General features: G+C 36.8%; 1 protein-coding gene and 3 non-coding genes across 4 annotated transcripts in view; all 4 read left to right on the plus strand.

Moving 5' to 3' along the window:
- The window catches only part of LOC134792417 (intermembrane lipid transfer protein Vps13), a 106889-nt gene that overhangs the window by 24432 nt on the left and 58752 nt on the right, over positions 1–23705 (plus strand). Inside the window, exons 18-30 of the mRNA XM_063763715.1 lie at positions 526–800; positions 3153–3290; positions 4434–4539; positions 5278–5510; positions 6203–6358; positions 7224–7463; positions 8444–8659; positions 9483–9752; positions 10595–10761; positions 11489–11619; positions 11860–12038; positions 18410–18571; positions 22218–22437. Of these exons, the coding sequence (XP_063619785.1) occupies positions 526–800; positions 3153–3290; positions 4434–4539; positions 5278–5510; positions 6203–6358; positions 7224–7463; positions 8444–8659; positions 9483–9752; positions 10595–10761; positions 11489–11619; positions 11860–12038; positions 18410–18571; positions 22218–22437 (2493 nt within the window). The remainder of the gene's footprint in view (positions 1–525; positions 801–3152; positions 3291–4433; positions 4540–5277; positions 5511–6202; positions 6359–7223; positions 7464–8443; positions 8660–9482; positions 9753–10594; positions 10762–11488; positions 11620–11859; positions 12039–18409; positions 18572–22217; positions 22438–23705) is intronic.
- LOC134792554 (U1 spliceosomal RNA) lies at positions 115–276 on the plus strand. The gene has a single exon (XR_010144450.1). It is a non-coding gene; the product is annotated as a U1 spliceosomal RNA (small nuclear RNA).
- LOC134792550 (U1 spliceosomal RNA) lies at positions 9941–10102 on the plus strand. The gene has a single exon (XR_010144447.1). It is a non-coding gene; the product is annotated as a U1 spliceosomal RNA (small nuclear RNA).
- LOC134792551 (U1 spliceosomal RNA) lies at positions 15575–15736 on the plus strand. Its single transcript, XR_010144448.1, has one exon. It is a non-coding gene; the product is annotated as a U1 spliceosomal RNA (small nuclear RNA).

Consider the following 23705-nt stretch of genomic DNA (forward strand, 5'->3'; position numbering starts at 1 on the left):
TTAATTCCAACATTTGCCGCTAGATGTCGCTGTGCTTTCCGCGTCGGAATCGTACATCGCGGTGTTAAGATTTTTCCACGAATGATGACCCTCCCGCTGAATTGTTGTGAACTCATACTTACCTGGCATAGGGGATACCGTGATCAAGAAGGCGGTTCCCCCAGGGCGAGACTCTTCCATTGCACTGCGGTTGGGTTGACCCTTGCGATTATCCCTAATGTGGATAACTCGGATGCGTAATTTTTGGTAGTGGGGACTGCGTACGCGCCGTCCCCCCCTTTTAATTATACTAATTTAGAATTAGATTGTTGTCTGTTTGATACGCTGCGCTATGTGCGAATTAAATAGGACATAATACCAAATCTATCTTAGAAGGACGAAATATTTTAACCCTTTAAACATTTGACATTCCTTTCTATTCATTCGATTTCGAACCGTAATTCTTATAGTAGAGATGCGTTGTTGTTTTAAGTATGTTGCCGCTACGGACTAAAGGGTTAAGATGCCCCTAATTTTCTTCCTCAGAACTAGTCCTAAGCGTGAATCGCAAGAAAGCAACCAGCGGGAAATCCTACGACAAATTCCTAGTTTTCTCCCTCTACATGTTGGAACTGACTGCCACCCAGAAAACGTTCATGTTAGAGGCGACCGTAAGACTAGGCGCGGTCGGTATGCAGCATCACAGACAAGGCAGGAGCATGATACAGATGATCGACACACCTGAAGTTACTCAGAAAAACGAGGACACTACTTGCGAAGGAATTGCTAGCCATTCTTTGTTCGCGGTCACGTATAGCAACGTAAGTATTTTACCTTTTAATAACTGAATTGTCAAATATTACTGCTTGTCAAACTACGAGGGGGAATCAAAAACGCTATGATATCATGGAATTACAGGTATCCTGTTATTTTTTTCTTTTAGGCAACCTCTTTATTAGTTTATCTGCATATTCAGTATTAAAAAATCTGGCATCTTCGTCCAATAAAAAAAAAGGAAACACAATTTTAGGTACTAATGTTCCTTTTTTTTTAGTTTATCGCTAGTACAGCCAATTTATAGGAGATTTTTAAGAATCAAAGAATGTGAAGTAATTGCAAAAGACATACTCTTGATTACGCAATACGCAACTCTTTAATTCAAGCACAAGATTCTGCGCAGCATTCTTGGGAAACTGCATGGTCTGAGGCCCAAAATCATCTTAAAATTATGTATTTTATTTAATTGCGTTTTTCTTAAAAAGATTCTTCTGATTTTTATTGAACAATGTTTGATAGGCCTTATTTTGTATTTTCATATTTATTTTTGTGGTATGTTTCCATTATTTTTTCTGAATTGAACAAATAAATGTGTGAAGACCTAAAATTACTACCTTTAACATTGAAAGGACATCCTAGCCTGAAAATTAAAATTTACAAGCATATTATTAAATTCTAATTCATTCTTAAAAACCCAAGTTTTAATTTAAGTACCAATTTTTATGACTTCTTCATCAACAATTTTGAGAAAATCGTTCCTGAATGATCACAAAAACTTGCCTGAATGTACTGATATTAAGACATCACCTACCCTACTGTCATTGTTTATCGATAACATAAAAAGTAATTAATTTATTTATGTCTTTACTTATGCAATTTATTACCAAAAAGTGATGTATCGTGACCAATAATCAAAACGTATCATTATGTGTTTAGCTGATATCAATTCTAAAGACTTTGATGTACAGTCACCTGCAATAATATGTTACTCTTCGAAGGCCGCAAAAATATGTGACACTCTCTTATGGGTCTGCAAATAAGATCGTGTCAGATATTTTTGCGGCCTTCATTGTGTAACATATTATTGCAGGTGACTGTACCCTCGTATACTCTGTATCTTTAGGTATTTAAATAAAAGTAAACAAAATCTACCCCAAATGGCTCCTTAAGCCAGTTGAGGGTAGATGAAAACTAGAGATGCCCCGAATAGTGAATTTGGCCGAATACCGAATACCGAATATTCGGCCCGTCGCTCGGCCAAATACCGAATATTCGGCACCCGAATCACAATTATTATGAAAACTGTTCGCCAACTAAGCACAACGTTTGCTAAGATCTATTTTTATGTTGAACAGAATTAATTAATGTAGTGAGAGTCAATAAAATCAGATCCATGTTAAAAATAAAATATTTTGTAATCAACAAATGCTCAAAAACGTGTCTTCGTATTTAACTACTTTCCAAGAATACATTTTAATTATGTACCTAGTTTTTGGTAATTTTTTGTGTATTTTTACTTTTTAAGTAGGTGCAATAGATATTCGGTATTCGGCCGAATAATAGGCAACATTCGACCGAATACCGAATATTCGGCAAAGTGGCCGAATAGGCCGAATACCGAATAGTTGCCGAATATTCGTGGCATCTCTAATGAAAACATTACATGATCAAATAATGTAGGTTAAAGTCAGGTCGTTCAGTGACAGATCCAGGCGGTTTTGTATTTGGTTGGTTAACCAATAAATGTTATAACTACCCGAAAATGTACAAATTGTTTGGTTACTTTTATTTAAATACCTAAAGATACAGACTATAGTTACCGCATACAGATAATGGTAGAGAATGCTGTATTAAGTCCGCCTTTTGTACGATAAGTTTTCTTTTGTGCAATAAAGTATAAATAAATACAGCGCCATCCACTTCAGCTGTGAAAACTACGCTTACGGGACTTTGTACTGCTTTTGTTGCTCATTTTGATCGAAAGCAGAATAACTAATAACTGTAATTTTTCATACGTCATAGCAATTACTACTATGTATATTCGAATTAAACAACAAATTTAGCGATAGTGAGTGGCTTAGCTAAAGTAAATAAAAAAAACCGAACAAGTGCGAGCCGGACTCGCCCACCGAGGGTTCCGTACTTTTAGTATTTGTTGTTATATCTGCATCAGAAATATATTATCTGTGAAAATTTCAACTGTCTAGCTATGACGGTTCTACAGCCTGGTGACAGACAGACGGACATACAGACGGACGGACAGCGGAGTCTTAGTAATAGGGTCCCGTTTTTACCCTTTGGGTACGGAACCCTAAAAAGACATCAAAAACAGTCTAGTGTTTCACTATATACCTATTTATTGTAAAATATACACGGAATACATATTAATATTGCAGGTCGACAAAAAGTGCCCGGAATTTAGAAGCCACTACGGATCGGTGGAGCAGCTTATCGAGTTGGATTTCGCCACTTTGAGAGTCCTACTTCATCTCGAAGGCCTACAAGAGATACTTGTGATCGTCAACGAATATCAGGTATACGTATAGTACTTACTTACTCCTCCGGCGCAGCGACCCAAAGTGTGTCTCGGCCTCGGTGTGTGTGTGGGTGGACTGCTCGCCACTGATCCTGCTCGATGGGCGGATGTGGTGGACGCTGATCTGCGCGAGCTACGGGTTGAAAACTGGCGAGAAACGGCTCGGGACCGGGATCAGTGGCAAGCAGTCGTGTTGGAGGCCAAGACATACGTATAGTAAAGTTATACAATTTAAGTTGTAATAACTTTTCATTACACTATCCGCAAACTAAGCTTATGATTGGGGCCGTAAAACTTCTCATTCACGCTGGTGTGGTGGTAACAAGAGTGAGAGAGATAGTGACATGGTCAACAGTTTGGTGTGCGATTACTGTAAGAATGGTAGCTGGCGTTCTTGACCTTAGTGAGCTCCGTCCAGCCGCTCCTAATGGCACGTTGTTACAATTTGAACCTAAAAGCTTAGACCTTTTCGAATTTACCAACCAAGACATACTAACTCGCCTTCGTCCTTCTAGTTCTAGCCTCCTATCCTTAGTCCTGAGTTCCTTTAAAAAGAACAAATTAAAATCGAATTTTGAACTATAATTGAATAAAAGAAGGTTCCAAATTCAAAACTGCAAAAATGACTCTATAATCTAATAAAACATGGTCTTCTCTTCCCAGCCTACGTCACAATAACATTGCCACTTTATATAGCGCTATCGCATATTATCATATACCGCTGTCGCATGATGACGTAGGCTTGTGTCAGTCACGTAACCACGAAAAGACGGGAAGAGAGTACCAGGCGGAGTATATTATTATACCATGACTCTGGGTCTTCGGAGGCTAGAGCCCGCGCCGTAACTTGATATTTAAAACATTAATAATATAGCCGGTCAAACAAATTTGCCAGTAGAAAAAGGCGCGAAATTCCAATTTTCTATGGAACGATAACCGTTCGCGCCTACATTTTTTAAATAGGCCGCTTTTTCCACTGACAAAAATGGCTTGACAGACTATAGTATAAAATACATAGAACATTATCCTAATTCTAAAGGTAAACTATTCGGGCATCTTAGTAAAACTGTTGGTTTAATTGTAATTTGTGCTCTATGCCGTTGGTAAAAGAGTTTATTTTTTAATTAAAGTTTGTTTGTAGACGCGTTTGCAAAATCTTCGAAGCACCGTTGATCGGGTCGCTAACGCCGGACCATTGGAGACTATTGTCGAAGACGAGGAACTTCTGTCTGCAGTAAAATCGAAAGGTAACTCTCATAGAGTCTGTCTAAGGGTATTCCACTTGTCCAATTTCTTTGTCCAATGTGTATTTTGTCTCACATTTTGCTTAATGAGAGAGTGAGACGGAATGCACATTGAACAGGTGGAATACCACCCTTAGCTGAACTGATCCCACTTCTGGCGCAGTCAATTTGTTTTTCATGTTCCCGAAAGTTATTGAAGCCTATTTTCTAGGTATGAATTATATCGATATAAACCTCTCATATATTTACCTGGCACCTTTTGTGCGTATGGGAGGTATTCTTCCTGTCCTATTTCTTTGTCCAATGTGTATTTTGTCTCACGTTTTGCTTAATGAGAGAGTGAGACGCAATGACATGACCAAGATATTGGACAGATGGATTAGCACCCTCAGACAAAATACAAATCGTGGTTCGCTCGGAGAACTGACGCATATTTCAGACGAAGCATAGTTTATATAGAGCCACTCATAGAGTGCGCTAGTAGTATCTTAATAATTTTACTCCTTTTATTTTTTTCGTTAATTACCAGGGTTGTGGGCATTTTTATGCTAATTGTTGCGATTAACATATTATATAGTGACATGAAACAAGGTATCTAAAACAAATAATTCGAATCTTTATTTTTCTTCCCTAACCGTTAATTTTTCATTTTAAGCCAATTATTTAACATTGTATACTCTCACATTGAGAATTTTTACTCTTCATAAACGATATTTTAATGAAGAACTTAAACGTTTTCAGCCAGTATCACAAAACAGACGCGCAAAAAGCAAGTGGAGACCATACAATTGAAAGTGAACGTTAAGATCGGCGCAGTAGAGATAGAATTCGCAACGGACCGACGTCGCCTGAGCTTAGTTCAGCTGCAGAAGGCGGCTGCTGGTCTAATTTTGAAGAGCTCGTATACGCAAGTGGATTGCGCTATTTCTGATATCAATGTGCAGGATTTGAATCCTGCTACGATACATAAAGATGTAAGTACATGTTTTTCTGTTATTTCTTAGCTTTTTGTCTGATTAAAGGGTTTAGGCCGAAGTGGTATCGTAACTAATAGGCAAAGTCATTCTAACACATAACGGATTTAGACCAACGAACCAGAAAATTGAACACTTTGGTACAAAATATGTTTTGTATGTTCTTAAAAGAGATAGGAAAGACTTACATTTCTGCACGTAAACATACCGCGATGAAATCATGAAAAAGTTTGTTACATTTCAAGACTTTTAAATTTTTCATTGCTATATGAGCAATATATGGATAAGCTTTGCTGGAAGACACTGTCTGTAACGTGTGTCATTAACGACCAGAGTAACGCGAGTCACGTTTTTAGTGCCCGTTCCTTTTATTCAAGATGCAAATTTAAGCGTTAAATTAACTCTAGTTAAGTATCACTCGCGTTGCTTTTGGGTGAAATTAATTAAGAGACGAAGGACCAAACTGGATTAAAGAAAATTTGAGCTTATGACTCAAAACGTTTAATATTTCATGTTCCAAACTTCAAACTTCAACATTTATTCAGCAAATAGGCAGGCACTTTTACACGTCACCATTGAATTTACATACAAGCAAAAATAATAACAATACATCAACAATTTTATAAAATACAACTAACTGCAACTACCAATTCAAACTAACGTAACTAACGTATTACAATTACTTATTCCAGATATTAAAAGTCCTCGGCGGTGACGTGATGAACGTCCAAGTGGTGATGTACAACCTGGAGCAAGGCAATAACGTCAGCGACGTCAACATGAGCGTCGACGCGCAGATCAACTGCCTCAGGATAGTGTTCCTCAACTGGTTCGTCAATTCTATGCTGGTAGGTTGACTGTAACATTATCTCCCTATTCATTATCTTCGGGTCTTCATACACTCGGAGCGAGATTAGGCTATACAGGGCGTCCCACGGCTATGCCACATGGAGGGAAAGTACCTTGAATATTGTAGATGGAACATTTTACTGAAAGAAGACATTATTTTAATTTAAAAAACAATTTAAACTGCATATATAGATTTTTAAATAATTACATGGTTGAACCGGGAATCGAACCCGCTACACGAAAAAAAAAATTACCCTGTAGCTTTATCATACCGATCGAAAAGCTTCATAGTATACACAGCTGCTACTAGATGTCGCTAGTAGTTCTTTTAAATGCGTACTTACATGAATGAAGTTGTGGATATTCATGTTTGTCTTCAGGTTTAACATAGGCAATGCTGTTAAAAATAAATACGGAAGAGAACGATCTATAATAGCTTTCTGTATTTATTTCTAATAAATACATATAAGAAATTGCGAATTGCTCACAGGTTAGTTTACCTAAACTAAAATAGAAGGTGCTAGTAGTACTCGTGATTGCTTACTGAAGTACTTTCTTTTTAAATAGAATTTTATATTTATCTAAAAGGAGCAAAATATAATTCAGAGTATATTATTTGATAGCGTTTATGCCCCTTTATAAATGAGAGAGAGAGAGAGAGAGAGAGAGAAAATCTACTTTTCGAGTTAATATAGTATCACAACACCAGCCTAAGTATAGGTTCACCTGATATTACCTCTACTATACATATCTTTATTTAAGTTGCGAACAGTAAAGATATGTCAATCTAATAGCAATTTAACACTAAGCGATTAATTCATAAAGAACATTACTGTACTAAAATGTATTTTTTCTTTTTTTCAGGAATTCTTAAACAATTTCCAAACAGCACAACAAGCGATCATAGAGGCGTCATCACAAGCCGTCGAGTCGGCCCGCGCCAACGTACAGAACGCCTACGAGAACTCCACTAAACTATCGTTGAAAGTTCGATTGGCGGCCCCTATTATAGTGGTGCCCGAGAACTCGAAGAGTAAAAAGGCGTTGCTGGTTGATTTGGGTCGGATGACGCTGCAAAATAAGTTCGTTGATTTGGAAGTTCAGGTAAGATGGTCATGTACATCTTTATACTTCATCATGCATTTATTTTTGCCACGGCTTATGGAAACCTGGGGTCCGCTTGGCAACTAATCCCAGGAATTGGCGTAGACACTAGATTATACGAAAGCGACTGCTCTGATCTTCCAACCCAGAGGGGAAATTAGTCCTTATTGGGATTAGTCCAGTTTTCTCACGAAGTTTTCCTTCACCGAAAAGCGACTGGTAAATATCAAATGACAAATATGTACGCAGGGGAGCTAAGCTAATAGTTTTGCAGACTGTACATATAACTATGGATAAGGATTAGTTTCAGCAAAAAAAAGTCGTATCGTACTTTATGGCGTTTTAATATTCATGTATTTTTTTTACATTGCCATTTATAATACTGTGTGCGCTCACTAGATGGCGTTACATACGACTCATAAAATTGGGACTGACCCAAATTTTGGAACCCCATCTCCAACTTAATTTGTCTGGTTCCACAATTTCTTTTTCACCTCAGCAGCTCGAACAAGGGTACTTTGCTTCTTAAAAACAGTGAGCAAAATGCGATTTTGCTCACTGGGTCATTTTGTCTCACTCAGTGAGCAAAATCGCATTTTGCTCACTGATTGTGTCTCACTCAGTGAGCAAAATGCGATTTTGCTCACTGAGTGAGACAAAATGACATTCAAGTGACCTTTATAGTCATATCAACATGCGGGGTCTAATACAAGTTCGATATACTTGGGTTCTATTATCTCTGTCCCTCTAGGTATGTTCTCACTGCTTAGGGTGAAAAATTTTGTGTACTACACGAGATCAAAGTTATTTACATCTCGTGCGCTTTTGAATCCCTTACTACGCTCAAGATTCTAAATTAGATTCACTCGCTACGCTCGTGAATCTATTATAGAATCTTTCGCTTGCACGGGACTCAAAATAAGCACTCGAAGAAATATCAAACTTTGATCTCTTGTTGTACAAATAACTATTTATTCTAGAACGTCAGCAACAAAGTGACTGTAGACGAACTAACGCTCGAATTAGTAGACATCAGGCTTTCCTGCGTTAGCCTAGTGGACGATATGACGGCGGTGAAAGACGAAAGGAAGCTGTTAAAACCCACGAGTTTGAAGCTTTTCGTAAAGAGGAGCCTCTCAACCTGGTACGAGCCTCTCCCAGACTTGGACTTATCAGGGAGACTGAAGACTATTTCGGTAAGTTTATAAAAATATACATTGATGAGTTAGGGTGGTATTCCACCTGTCCAATTTCTTTGTCCAATGTGTATTTTGTCTCATATTTTGCTTAATGAGAGAGTGAGACGCAATAACATTGGTTCAAGATATTGGATAGATGAATACCACCCTAAGATGTGTAAAATTAAGATAAAGACCCTAAGATTTCTAATTTGACGGGTAAAGTTACTCTGACTGTCAAAAGTTGACGTTTGACGATTCAGTGACCGCAAAACATATGGCGCAGTACATCGCCATCTGCTTTGGATGTCAAACTAAGGGGGACGTTTCTTAAACTTACCTCTCTATTACAAATAATTATCTTTTAGTTTATAAAAGCAAAGGAAAGGGAACCGAGTGGTATCACGGATCATGCATATTCCATTTCGCTTATAAGATAACTTAATTAAAAATATATTACGTACTAATTGAGGTAATAAGCTATTTAAATTCGTAATTCGCTCCAATCACATTTCTTATTTTAGTCCTCTATGGTATTAAGTAGCTAGCGGCGCTATTTTATAAGAACTTTCCTTTTTAGAGACGCATAATGGCTGTGATAATTTGTGAAACATGACTAAGCGCCACTTGCACCATCCCACTAAACCGGGGTTAACCGGTTAAACCATTAACCCAGTGTCAAATTGTACTGGTAACCATAGTAACTCCAGGTTTAACCGGTTAACCTCGGGTTAGTGAATGGTACAAGTGGCCCGAAGTTATCAGAGAGATGACAACCATAAAATTAAGTTTTTCAAGTTTCCAATATACTTGATAGTAAATTAGAACATTAATTTTCCAGATCAAAGTTGGCCACAGTGACTACAGAAGTATCATGAAAATTCTCAACCAGAACCTTCAAGAGGGGCAGAAGAAGGAGGTCAAGTCTCACGCCAGCGTACCAAAGGCGACGTCTAAAACTGTGAGAAGTACTAGCAAGCATGACGCGCGGAAAACCACGGCAGCTTCTATTGAAGCGGTGAAAGATGTGGATGTCAAGAAACCGAGGACAACCATCAAGTTTGCCTTTACCATGGATAGTTTTGTCATCGATTTGGTGAACACTACCACTGTAAGTATATAATGTATTAAGTTACGTTTATGTAAATTTTGCGGTTGATGTTATAACACCCATCTGTACAAAAGTTTGTTCTAACATTTGCCGCTAGATGTCGCTGTGCTCTCCGCGTCGGAATCGTACATCGCGGTGTTAAGATTTTTCCACGAATGATGACCCTCTCGCACTAACGTTGTGAACTCATACTTACCTGGCATAGGGGATACCGTGATCAAGAAGGCGGTTCCCCCAGGGCGAGACTCTTCCATTGCACTGCGGTTGGGTTGACCCTTGCGATTATCCCTAATGTGGATAACTCGGATGCGTAATTTTTGGTAGTGGGGACTGCGTACGCGCTGTCCCCCCCCATATTTACTTAAAAATCATCAATAGAAACAGATTTGAATATCTGTAGGAACTAGTAATGTAATGTGTTCCACTTTGATAAACATTAAACAATGTTCCGTTCCTTTTTAGTGTTCCGTACAAAACTTTGTTCACGGAACACTTATGGGATTACTTCGGTCTTGCAAATTATTTAACCTTTTGAACGCCACAGACGGCAATTGACGTCAACGCAAAATCGTGACAAAGACGGCATATGACATCGATCGTTCTTTGATCAAAATCTACTGAAAAACACCCCACTTTTAGGTTGGCATTACTTATTCACAAAACTAAATTTTACCCCCGTGGCGTCAGTGGCATGGCAAATGGATGCGCCGTTTGGCGTTCAAAAGGTTAAATGCGTTTTTATGCGGTACCAGTTGGCGGATTTTAATACAATAGTGAATATAATTTCGTAACGACCTCACTTTAAAAACGAATGACTTATACGTTGATCGTATAACTTTCAGAATTCCGCACCAGGAACTGAAAGAGACATGGAACTAGCGCGCTTCTGCCTAGCACTGTTCTCTGTAAAAGGCCGCATGTTCTCTGATAACTCAATCAATACATCGCTACTTCTAGTGGACTGCACTTTAGACGATACCAGGCCCGATCGTGGCGCGAAGTTAACCAGGTATATAATATGTCAACATTTGTGACGTTCACAATCAAAAGGTACCACTTTGTCGCTTACCATAAAGACGAAATTTGGCTTGTATCTTTACACGAATCACCTGTCAGAGCGTCCTTATGGCAAGCGACAATGTGGTACCATTTGATTTTGAACGTCACATTTTATTAAAACTCAAGGTCATAAATGTCTATCTCAATGATTTTATTGTACTTTGTACATTTGTAGTTGGTTAATATTAATGTCCGTTCTGACTATGATATGATAGCTAATAATGTTGTATTTAAAAATTACCGATCCTTTATTTGAATGTAACGTATAAAGAAAGGACGTTTACCCCAAGGAATTTTGTACATTAATTGTTCCTATCTCTATTGTACGCGCATAATTAATCGCTGTCCCGCTCGCACAGTGCCATTGACAGCCGGTATAGGCGAGACAGCAATATAATGACGCGCGTGCGATAAAAATAGAAACAGGCGGGTCAGTGTAAGAGATTCCTCGTGGTAACCGTCCTTTCTTAAGGGTGGTATCCAACTTCTTTGTCCAATGTGTATTGCGTCTCACATTTTGCTTAATGAGAGAGTGAGACGCATTGACATTGGACAGATGGAATACCACCTTAGTTAGAATTTTTACAGGTAACATTCGGACACCCTTAAATGCCACTACATTCAGTAGTATAAATGTTGTTGGTTTTTAGAATCATTTCTATTTATCATGCCTTCAGGTACTTAGAGCGTCGCCGAGAATCTGGTGACATGATGCCTGATGATACAAACGAACCCTTAATGGTAGCCCCAGACAAGATACGAAGTATGATCGACATCACGTACACTATGAAGAATCAAGACACATACAGTAAGTTATATTTTTTTTATATTAGCAAAACCTTTGCTAATTCATATCAGCTGTTTTCCAAAATGATGTCTTAGGCATTGATTTTTTTCATTTAATGGTAATTGTAAACTGTACACAATTGTAAACTGTGCAAGATTTACTTAAGTTTTTTATTAAATCTTATAGTCCTGCGTTTTAAATACTGATTTCTTAAGTTTTTTTATCGACTTACTCAAGTAACATTTTTTTTCCGGCTTTCAGTCGACATAAGGGTGTTTAGTTTCAATCTCATCCTGGCCATGGACTTCCTGAACAAAATAGCGGATTTCATGAAAACAGGACTTGAGGAGGAGGCTCCTGACGATTCCTTGGAGGGAGCCCCCGAAAACAAGTCCCCGCACGTCGTGAACAAGCCAGACAAGTCACCAGAGCTGCCCCAGGTTGGTACAGTAGTAATAGTACATTTCAATGCAAGTGTGGAAAGTATGTTATTATTTACGAGTCACGGGGCAAGTAAATAATAACACTTTCACACGTACATTGAACGACTTTTTTAATACATTTGCGAAAAAATCACAATAAAACAAATATAGACTAGACATATAAATTCAAAATCGCTCTCCTTCTTGATTCGACTGGCAAATCATATTACTTTTTGGCAACCGGGTTTTTTAACCTAATTAGACCCCGCTGAATCCGAATTTGCCGGTTGCTCGATCGAAATCTTGACTGGAAGTGAGATATTTGACATTAAAGGTCCCTTTTTTTAGTTTTTCGTAAATAACTCTTAAACGGTGGCGCATAGCAAAAAATGTTCTATTACATAAGTAATCTGCATAAAATTGCCTACAAGAAAGATTCAGTACAATTTTTCGCTAGGATCAATATTCAAAGAGATATTAACGCGGGAAATTTAATTATAATCACTTCTAAGGTCCCTTTTTTTGGTTTTTCGTAAATAACTCATAAACGGTGGCCAATATCAAAAATTTTTGTTAAACAAAATTTTTGTTACACAAAATTTTGAACAAAAAAGATTCAGTACACTTTTCGCAGGGAGCAATATTTAAAAAGATAATAAAGAGGGAAAGTTCTAGTATAATAAATTCTGAGTTTCCTTGTTTTTATTTATTCGTTAATAATTTGAAAAGTATGACTCATAGCAAAAAAAAATCTTATACATAAATAATAAACATAAAATTTCCTACAAGAAACATGTAGAACACTTTTCGCTAGGATCAATATTTAAAAAGACAAAGCAGCGGGTAAGTTATAAATAATCAATTTTAAAGTCCCTTTTTAGTTTTTTGTAAATAACTCGTAAACGGTGTCCCATAGCAAAATTGGTTTTTAAGAATAAATTATCTACATAAAATTTCCTCCAAAAAATATCTCGAACACTTTTCTCTAGGATCAATATTTAAAGCGATATTAAAGGAAGAAAGTTAATTACAATCAGTTCACAGGTCACTTTTTTTTAGTTTTTCGTAAATAACTCGTAAACGGTGGCCCGTTGCAAAACAATATTATACATAAACATTAAACATAAAATTGTCCACAAAAAAGGTTCTGTACACTTTTTCGCTACGATCAATATTTAAAGAGGTATTAAAGGGGGTAAGTTAATTGTAATCAATTTCTCTCTTCTAAAGAGTCTGGGGCGTTAGAGGACCAAGCTAACTCTGCACAGAATATTACGGGTTGACGCTGTGCCACCATGAACGTCGAATTCCTATAAAAATATGACGCTTATAGTGCCACTGCCACGGTCTATCACTTCAAAGTTTGTACAGAGTTAGCTTAGATGGTCTCTAATGATAAAGATAAAGATAAGATAAGATAAAAAATAGTTCATTCAAGTAGGCATATTACAATGCGCTTATGAACGTCAAATAAACCTTTACCGGCTCCAACCGTACACCTCTGCCCCGAGAAGATTTAAATCCCCCCTCAATTGGAGGAGGGTATCCCAATATGGGACCGGCAACAAACTCGGCGGGACACATCTTTTCAAAACATTATTACATCTTATAATTAACATGCATTACGAGTAATTAATAAAAATACAATTTAAATTACTATAGAATTCATGCAATTATACTCAGTGAGTACATAACTTTATACAAATACGTAGCTCTTTCAGAAAACATATCAAATTCTTACAAAAGGAAAAGAAAATAAAATCAATAAAAGAAATGAGAATACATATTATATGAATCTGACTGATTGTTATGAGATGCTTTCATACAATTTGATGTGCATTCTTACCTGAGCTGAGTCACCTTTAACTCTACACATAATACAATGCTTTTAATTGCTACTTGTCGTTATTACAGTTTCTGGTTTGGACCATGCATGTTTGTCTGTCAAGTAGTCCTCGACTCTGTAATAAGCCTTCAACATCAATGACTTTTTTAAGTAATTCTTAAGAGCTGGAAAGGGTAATCTTAAAGCATCCTCAGGTAACTTGTTATAAAAATGAATGCATTGCCCAACGAATGACTTCTGTACTTTACGAACACGAAACTTTCTGATAGCAAGGTTGTTTTTATTTCTAGTATTATAGTTATGGACATCAGAATTCTTAGTGAAGGAGTCTAGATTCTTAACAACATAAATAATACTATCATATATGTATTGGGAAGCTACAGTTAAAATATTAATTTCTTTAAAAAGTTCTCTTAATGATTCACGCACCCTTAAATTATATATAGAACGAATGGCTCTCTTTTGTAAGACAAATATTCTGTATGTCAGCTGCTTTGCCCCAAACCAGAATACCATATGACATTACACTATGAAAATAACTATAATAAACAAGGCGAGCTGTTTCAACATTAGTCAATTGTCTAATTCTCCTTAAAGTATGTCTGTTGAAGTGACCAAGTAGATCATTTAACATTAACTTTTCAAAAACTTTACTTAGTACAGGAAGTATTGATATTGGACGGAAATTAGCCATATCACTCGAATCACCCGGTTTAAAAAGAGGTATGACTTTGCTATATTTCATAAGATCTGGAAAGACGCCTTGTGAAATTGAAATATTATAAATTACGGCTAAGTAAGGCGCTATTACGTCTAAGACATGACTAATGACTCTAACGGATGTTCCCCACAAGTCTTCCGTTTTCTTTAAATTGAGTGACTTGAATGTTTTAACAATAATTGCTGAATCTACTTGACTAAACTCAAAGTTAATATTACATTTCTTAACATTAGCACAAAGTAAGGAATGAACTCGAGAAGAAGATGAATGTAGACATTTAGTGGTATTAATAGCTATTTTAGTAAAATAATCTTCGAATGCCGAGGCAACATCGTTTGTTTGACATGGTCAGTTGTTTATCCGAGACAATGTTGACTTGACAATCGCGTGATTTACATTTACCAGCTTCCCTATTTATAATATTCCATGTTGTCTTCACTTTGTTGTCCGACACTTTCAGTTTAGAACTTCTATAGTTTGCTTTGGCTGTTAAACACACTCTCTTGAAGATTTTTGAGTAGTTCCTCACATAGTCCAGGAAATCTGTATTTTTGTTCAGCTCTCTCTCACCATAATATAAAAAATATAAGCCTTTTTCTACTTTTATAAATGCCTGCAGTAGCCCATTCACTAAACTTTGGGTTAAATGGGGTTGGCAACTGTCAAAGGTTTGCATAGATGGCGCCATCATAGCTTGCCCCTTTTTCTATGAGATTTGGCTTAAAGGGCTGACATCCAGGGTATTAAAAAAACAAAAATTTTACACAATTCTAGGGATTGACAGGGCAAGCTATGATGGCGCCATCTGCTAAAAACTTCCACCGGCCAACCCCATTCAAGACGTTATTTAATGAAAAGAATCTTACAAAAAACATTCATTCAACATTTGCTGTTAGATGTCGCTACTCTCTCCGCGTCGGAATCGTACATCGCGGTGTTAAGATTTTTCTACGAATGATGACCCTCTCGCACTAACGTTGTGAACTCATACTTACCTGGCATAGGGGATACCGTGATCAAGAAGGCGGTTCCCCCAGGGCGAGACTCTTCCATTGCACTGCGGTTGGGTTGACCCTTGCGATTATCCCTAATGTGGATAACTCGGATGCGTAATTTTTGGTAGTGGGGACTGCGTACGCGCTGTCCCCCCCTATAAACATGAAAGTTGTCTCTAATTCGATGAACAAAAGAAGAATATCCCAAGTAGCATGGAAGTGTCGGCAACATCAATATAGCAGCCAATTAAGAACTTAAGAGTGATTTAAGGGACGTATAAGAGTGTCAGAAAAGATTTAAGCTGTATAAAAGGTACTTTACAGACATTATACAGCTCAAGCTGTATAAAATCATTATAAAGTATTCTGCGGAAACATGGGGTGCTTTATCAGAATATAAAAAATCTACTATAAAACTAAAAGTGTTGTGAGAGACTACAAGCTAATTCTATCGTTAAAGCTGTATACAGGCTGTATTGTAGTAATACTTGGCACTTTTAGCTGTACAAAAGTATCTGTTAACTCCGTTTTAAAACATTAAGTGTTGTGAAACACTACAAGCTAATTTTATCGTAAAAGCTGTATACAGGCTGTATTGTAGTATCACTTGGCACTTGTAGCTGTACAAATGTATCTGTCAACCCCGTTTTAAATCTTTTCTTATGGCGTAATCTTACTCTCCTATAAGAATAGTAGTTGTATAACTTCTGTCTGTAAGGGTATTATAAAACCAAATGAATAACTGGCAGCTATAGTACAGCTTTTTTCTGTATTACTGATCTGAGTCGCTTATAACAATCTTTTGGCGTAATTTTACACTCGTATAAGTATAGTAGTGTAATGATTTCTGAAAATAAGTGTATTATAAAACTAAAGGAATATATGACAGTTACAGTACAGGTTTTTTATTTGTTATACGGATCTCTAAAGAGAATTATAACTTATGTACGGAGAACCGAAATACAGCCAAACGAATACAAATATTCTATTATAAAGCTGTTTTAATTACAAAAGCTGTAAAAGACACTCCATTTATTACACAGCACAGCTACTAAGATTATAATGCTCTCCAACTATCTTGTAGGCTGTTTAAAAATTATCGCCATTTTACAATAAAAAAAACGTATTTGTAAATATAATTAAAGAAATACTTGCAAATATTTAGCAGACTAACGCCGTGTTATGATTACCAGCTAAAATAAATTGTTTAGCCTTAGAATTAATATTTATAAATATTTTGATACTCTAACCTTAAAAACAAACAGTAACTTTACCGATTTTTGATATTTTCCTTATGGTTTCTCTTTGTTATTTTGCAGGCGCGTAAATATTTTGCCAGAAAAGATACACAGGCTCACAATAAATAATAATCCGCACTTACCAATAATGTAATATTCCATTCAAGTCCTGTATAATATTTACTTTTACTTTTACCATCCACTATAACACTTTATTGTCGCCATTATATACTATATTACGAATGAACAAGATTAAGACATTTTAGTTTCTTAAATGATTATTATTCTCTTGTAATTCTTTCTTGTAACTCATTTAAAACTTATATTCTTATATCGTACTTATAAGAGATTATCTGTAGTGTTAAGGTTTCCTGTTACACCGAAATATAGCTGTAATGCAGCTATTATGCAGCTTATGTATTGCTTATACAGCTACTCTACAGCTCTAATAACGCCAAAGGCTGTATAATTTGGGCCCTTTTTTTTACTTATAAGGGTTGTATAAGCGCTTATACAGCCTTTGTACAGCCTAACTGTACAGCTTATAGTATACAAATAAACTTTAATACAGCTTATATACAGCTTGCAATGCTACTTGGGATAGGTACATTGTTTGTAATAAAAATAATAGATATTGCTTTGTTAGGGTTCCTGCAACTTCTAAAATAAGAGAATGATAAACTAAAAAAAATATATGATGTACATTACCATGCAAACTTCCACCGAACTTGGTTTGAACGAGATCTAGTAAGTAGTTTTTTTTTACTACGTCATAAATCGTTGACCGCTTTTTTTTTATTTTGCAATTTCTCATCCCCACTTTGAATATCGAGTTCTCTGTATGACCCAAATACAATTTAATTTACACACAAAAAAAACAAATAGGTGTCTGTGTTTTAAATTTTGTTTATTATGTGTTCATGTACGTTTTACGTAGGACTTATGTCAAAAATGCAATTCAAAATCACAGCAATCTAAATCTCCTTGTTCATAAAACTCAGCAAACCTTTATTAAATTTATATTAATAATAAGGAATATTACGCAAAACTCTGCGTAGGGGGCGCCACTACCACAATCCATCACAATCTGAGGGTCTACCGCGAAACAAGAAAATCGAAATTTCGTTATGTAACCTCTCTATCACTTTTGCATATTTGAGCGATAAAGAGGCAGATAACTAAATCGTTAGGTTTCCCGATAGGCCCTTTGTAAACAAACCGCCTTGATGCATCAATGTTATATTTTATTATCTGTGAAAACTTGTCAAAAAACTGTACAGCACAGCTGTAAAGGCACAGTATGTATAAGTTACTCTATGGTTTACGATAGGCGCTGTGCTGCACTCTGGCGGCAGAACATTGCAGTAATATCCCCTATTACGGATATGGATAGGGACAACCATAGACCAAGGGCTGATTAATTTGATGACGTTTATAAATAAAGCCATATGTTAGGGTGGTATTTCACCTGTCCAACTTCTTTGTCCAATGTGTATTTTGTCTCACATTTTGCTCAATGAGAGAGTGAGACGCAATAACATTGGACAGATGGAATACCACTCTTAGCACTTCGTATTTTGTCCTTCCAGGTAGTAGCGGTGAAAAAGAAGACAGCCTCAACCGCGACACAACCAGCGGAGCCGCACCCGCAAAAGTTGTCCATGATGACTGTCAATATAAAGATAGAGCAACCCGATATCATCCTGGTGGAGTCGCTCGAGCAGCGAACTTGCGATGCCTTGGTGCTTAATGTGAGTATGGACTGATTAAAACTGCGCGCGAACTCGCATGCGATTTTAGTTACATTTACATTGCGGACTGTGGATTACGTCCAATTCAACCGACCAATCAAAACCCGCAATGGTATGAAAGTCGCATATGAGTTCTCGCATCGTCTAAATCGGGCTTATCTTTAACACTACCGTTCGTATACCTTCTTGCAACGATATAAGGTTTACTATTGGTCGGCTAAGTGCCTCTTCCTTCATCCGACTAACCCGGGGTTAACCGGTTAAACCTGGAGTTACCGTGGTTACCAGTACAATTTGACACTGGGTTAACGGTTTAACGGCTTAACCTCGGGTTAGTGGTATGGTGCAAGTGGCCCTAAGTCTGTTAATGTGAATGCTAAGTATAGCCAGCGTTAACCGTGTCAAAGAGGGTGAGGGCCTACCGCGAACCACGTTCGACGTGTTGCCTCCCTGTCACACTTACGTACGAATTTACAAGTGCGACAGAGGCAACACGTCGAACGTGGTTCGCGGTAGGCCCTCTGTCCTTTATGACCGTCAACATACAGATCGAGCAGCTGGACATTATCCTTGTGCAGTCACACAAATACAAAACATAGGATGCCTTGGTGCTTAATGTTAGTACCATCGCTCATACTGTTAAGTGTAAGTTATTACAAAAGGCATAAGGTCCACCGATGTTCAGTAAAGAGTGTTGCTGTAAAGTGTCATTCTATCCCAAGTAACAATTTGTGGTTCTATAGTAGTCGATAGAACGTTTCGGAAATACCACCTATTGGCCTATAAAAGACTTAAGAAGATTGTATAAAGCCGAAATGGCGCATCTTATGTGCCATTCAGTGACATAGTAGTCCTGTAACAGTGTCAGTCGTGGCGTTGAAGGTCTATAAAAGTGATGTAATAATGACTCTTGTGCTAATTTGTTGTCAGTAACGCCATTATAGTGTTAATTTATACTATAGTAGCATTTGAGATTCCATTATAGTGCTTTTTTTATACAATAGTAGTATTTGAAATTCTATTACAGTGCTTTTTTTATATTATTGTAGAATTCATAGTTCCTTTACTACGCAATTTGCTATCAAGTTTTCCATCAAGTATTGTGAGTGGTTTTGTTGTGTGTTTACTTCACAAAAACGGTACTAAATAAAATGGTGATAAGTAAACACTTTATTAACATGCTTCATTTAGATGTCGAATATTTCGGTCCTTAGTGCAAAAAGTATATGCGACGGAAGTTTCACCGTTAGAATAGTATAAGGTTAATGAGGAATTTTAAATGCGCCCTCGATTTATTTATGTTTTTAATAAAATAATTTTATAAAATAATATGATATTCACCATAGTTACTACTTTACAGCCAAGACGTAAATCCGACGCTTTTATAGGCTAACTATAGAACTTACGGTGAAGTATTCACCGCCATCATGAATAAAATTAGGGTTCCAAAAGAATTTTGCTGTGACCCAGTTACACCTACAAACTCTTTAGAAAGACATAGGATTTTTATTAAATTTAGATGTAGTCATTATTATTCTGTTGCTTTCTTTTTCAGTGTGATTGGTAAAAAATATGCTAATAATGGATGTCGATAAATATGTAAACCGTCACGATTTTATGGTTGTATTAAATCATTGCTTGATAAATCTGAGCTACAATCACGAATATCACTGGGATCTTTTTTATCAATTCATTAATATAACAAATATTTTAGACGGAAACACATTATGTGGCTTAGGCTTGAACTTATATAAGCAAGATATAAGTAGACATTACAGGTCAAATTTATCATTTACAAGTAGTCCTTTTCTACCTTTATGTATCTAACTCGGTTTATAAAAGACAAAAACTCAGCTATAACGCTGTTGTCTTTTAAAAGAAAAACCAAAACCACTATACAACGGTTTTGTGATATAAAAGAGAAATTGTGACGTTTACAGCGATGAGATATAATAGGGATTTAAGAACTACTAAAAAGCGCTTTTTAACGCTCTAAATATGTCCCAAAAACGCTACTATAGAGCAAAACAGTTTTATAATAGTATTCATATGACTACTAAAGTATTATGTACTATAGCAGTTATCTCTAAAGCCACTATATCCTGAAATCGTTGTATAGTTGGGTTTTTGTCACTGTTAAAACACAAAACTATAGCGGCTAGCAGGGAACCTTAATAGCGCAAACTGCTAAAGTATTATGTACTATAGCAGTGATCTCTAAAGCCACTATATCCTAAAATCGTTGTATAGTTGGGTTTTTGTCACTGTAAAAACACAAAACTATAGCGGCTTGCAGGGAACATTAATAGCGCAAACTACTAAAGTATTATGTACTATAGCAGTGATCTCTAAAGCCACTATATCCTAAATTAGTTGTATAGTTGGGTTTTTGTCACTGTAAAAACACAAAACTATAGCGGCTTGCAGGGAACCTTAATAGCGCAAACTATTAAAGTATTATGTACTATAGCAGTGATCTCTAAAGCCACTATATCCTAAAATCGTTGTATAGTTGGGTTTTTGTCACTGTAAAAACACAAAACTATAGCGGCTTGCAGGGAACCTTAATAGCGCAAACTACTAAAGTATTATGTACTATAGCAGTGATCTCTAAAGCCACTATATCCTAAAATCGTTGTATAGTTGGGTTTTTGTCACTGTTAAAACACAAAACTATAGCGGCTACAAAGGGAACCTTAATAGCGCAAATTAGTTGCATAAAAGTGATTCCAAATACTATTATACAGTAATATTGCTCTATAGTGGTTATATTTGAACCTGTTATAGTACACGCCTAATAACGGCTCTATAAAATGATGAAGTAAACCTTTACATCAATTGCTTATAGAATATATTAGCTGTATAAGCCTATAGAGCAAAAAGGTGTTGCCAAACGCTTTTATACGACAGGTGGTCACCTCTGAAACCTTAATACGACGTCTATACAAGCTTTTAGCGATAAACACTAAAATTATAGGACTAAAATGTTACTTGGGATGGAACTTGCTAATTATGTTTTAAACAAACCGCCATATTGAAATTGTCTCTGAATGATGAATTTACTGACACTTTACGTATGAAAATCATTATCATTTTATTTTGCTTTTAATATTCTTTGTTACCTCCCGTGAAATTTTTAGCCTGAAGATCTCATCGGAATCCAGCGCTGGAAGTCGCCATCATGACTAGGCCATTTTGTGGCACTTTCTCGTTTCTCTAATGACATGAATGAATGAATGATTATTTTTATTTCGTGTAACACATAGACACATTTTTATTTACTTACAAACTAAGGGGTTAGTAGGTACAGCGAACTTAAATTAAAAAAAAAAAACAATACTGATGGGGGAACAGTGCGACAAATAGGGATAGTCAATGCCTGTGTAATATGGACAGATGGTTATGAAACTAAGGGTTCCCTTTTGGTAATTTTTGCTTCGAAACCTTTACTAACCTGTTTTTGTGTTATGGTAATAATATGGTAATAAATAAAGTATTCAAAATTTAAATCCGAGAATACATAATATGATACCGTGATGTATACAGTCAAAATTATGTATTTATATTAATAAAACTGTATTCTCACATACTATAACAGTGTTCGCTACTTATTCAAGATATTTTATGAGCATGTCAACATTTACAGATGGAAGCCCGTTTTAAACTGCGCAAGAACGAAGAGCGTATGGTCGCCGACGGCGGCATCTCCGGCCTGCAAATGGTGATCCGCACTCTCGGCAAGGCGGAGAAAAGCCACCGTTATCTGCTCGAACCGGCTAACTTGTCGTTCGCGTTGTCTCAGCCGCCTAACTCCGGCATGCATGTCGACGTCGCTATATCAAATATTAAGATCACCGTGTCGCCCGGTAAAGATCGGTTTTCCTAGGATAGCGGTGCCGTCATATAGCGGCCGTCTCCATACTAAATAATACGGCTAAATATGGGTGTCGTAGTATTTGTATGGAGACGGCCGCTATATGACGGCACCGCTATCCCAGGAAACTAGAGCATAAGTGAATATATACTTGTTACACTCAAAACTCTGTTCGGGTTGTATAGAAGAATCAGCGTTACCTTTTCGACATTTGATAGATCCCGTGCATGAACTATAGAGGGCAGCATAGGAGCCGTCAGATTTTTGGCGCGTGGCGTAAATGTGTTGTTTATGCTTCCGATGTAGCCCCCAAGATGGCAGAACCTACTATGTACAAGGAAACGTACCGACGAGAACGGTAGATGGTAGCACTTGCTTTGGCAATGTACATGTGCACATATGTTTCCGATTCAGGCCACAAGATGGCAGACCCTCCAACGCGCACGGTCCCTATAGATTCTATAGTATAGAAGAATCAGCGTTACCTTTTCGACATTTGATATTTATCGTTCCCATTGTGTCGGCCGCCGAAATACAGTACAGATGTAGTGCATAATTATTTTCCATCGACTAGTCTCAGTATAGAAAGTACTGAGGTTGACTGAAGTAGCATGTCCAATACGAACGTTTCCGAGTAAATGCGATGGAAAACAATTGAAGGGATGTTTACAAAACAACATAACTGACTATAGTGTAAATAACATTATTTGCGGTATTTGACACATTATGACTGACGTATATAGAGATGTAACTAACGCAAATCGATTGTCACAGCAAGCGATTACGATTGGATGGCACGTAGACTGAGGTATCGAATTGTGACGTATAATGAATTTTTATTTGAGATTTAAATAAAGCTAGAATTATATGGTTTTCCCGCAAGCTACCGGTCGGTCGGTGTATTTAATACACCGACCGAGTAGGTCGCACCCATTGTTAAAATTGAAACTAACTGGGGATCTATTTTAAAGTTTATTTATGTTATTTCTGTGTCAAATTTGTTGTCTGTTAAGTGACGATAAATATATCCATATTTACAGTTAATTATCCACCTTTTCCTTATTTTTATTAAAAGAAAAATGAAAAATTCATATCGATTTACTTAGACGACTACCGATTCATAACGGTAGTGTCCGGCCAACCCTAAAATTAAAAAAAAAAGACGTAGAACGTAAACGTTCGCAGTGCAGTTGTTTTCCTTTGTGATTTCGATGTGCAAAACATTTTACGTAGTATTGCTGTTGTGAGTGACAGACGTCA

The sequence above is a fragment of the Cydia splendana genome, chromosome 7, assembly GCF_910591565.1.
Source record: "Cydia splendana chromosome 7, ilCydSple1.2, whole genome shotgun sequence".
In the NCBI taxonomy this organism is placed as follows: domain Eukaryota; kingdom Metazoa; phylum Arthropoda; class Insecta; order Lepidoptera; family Tortricidae; genus Cydia; species Cydia splendana.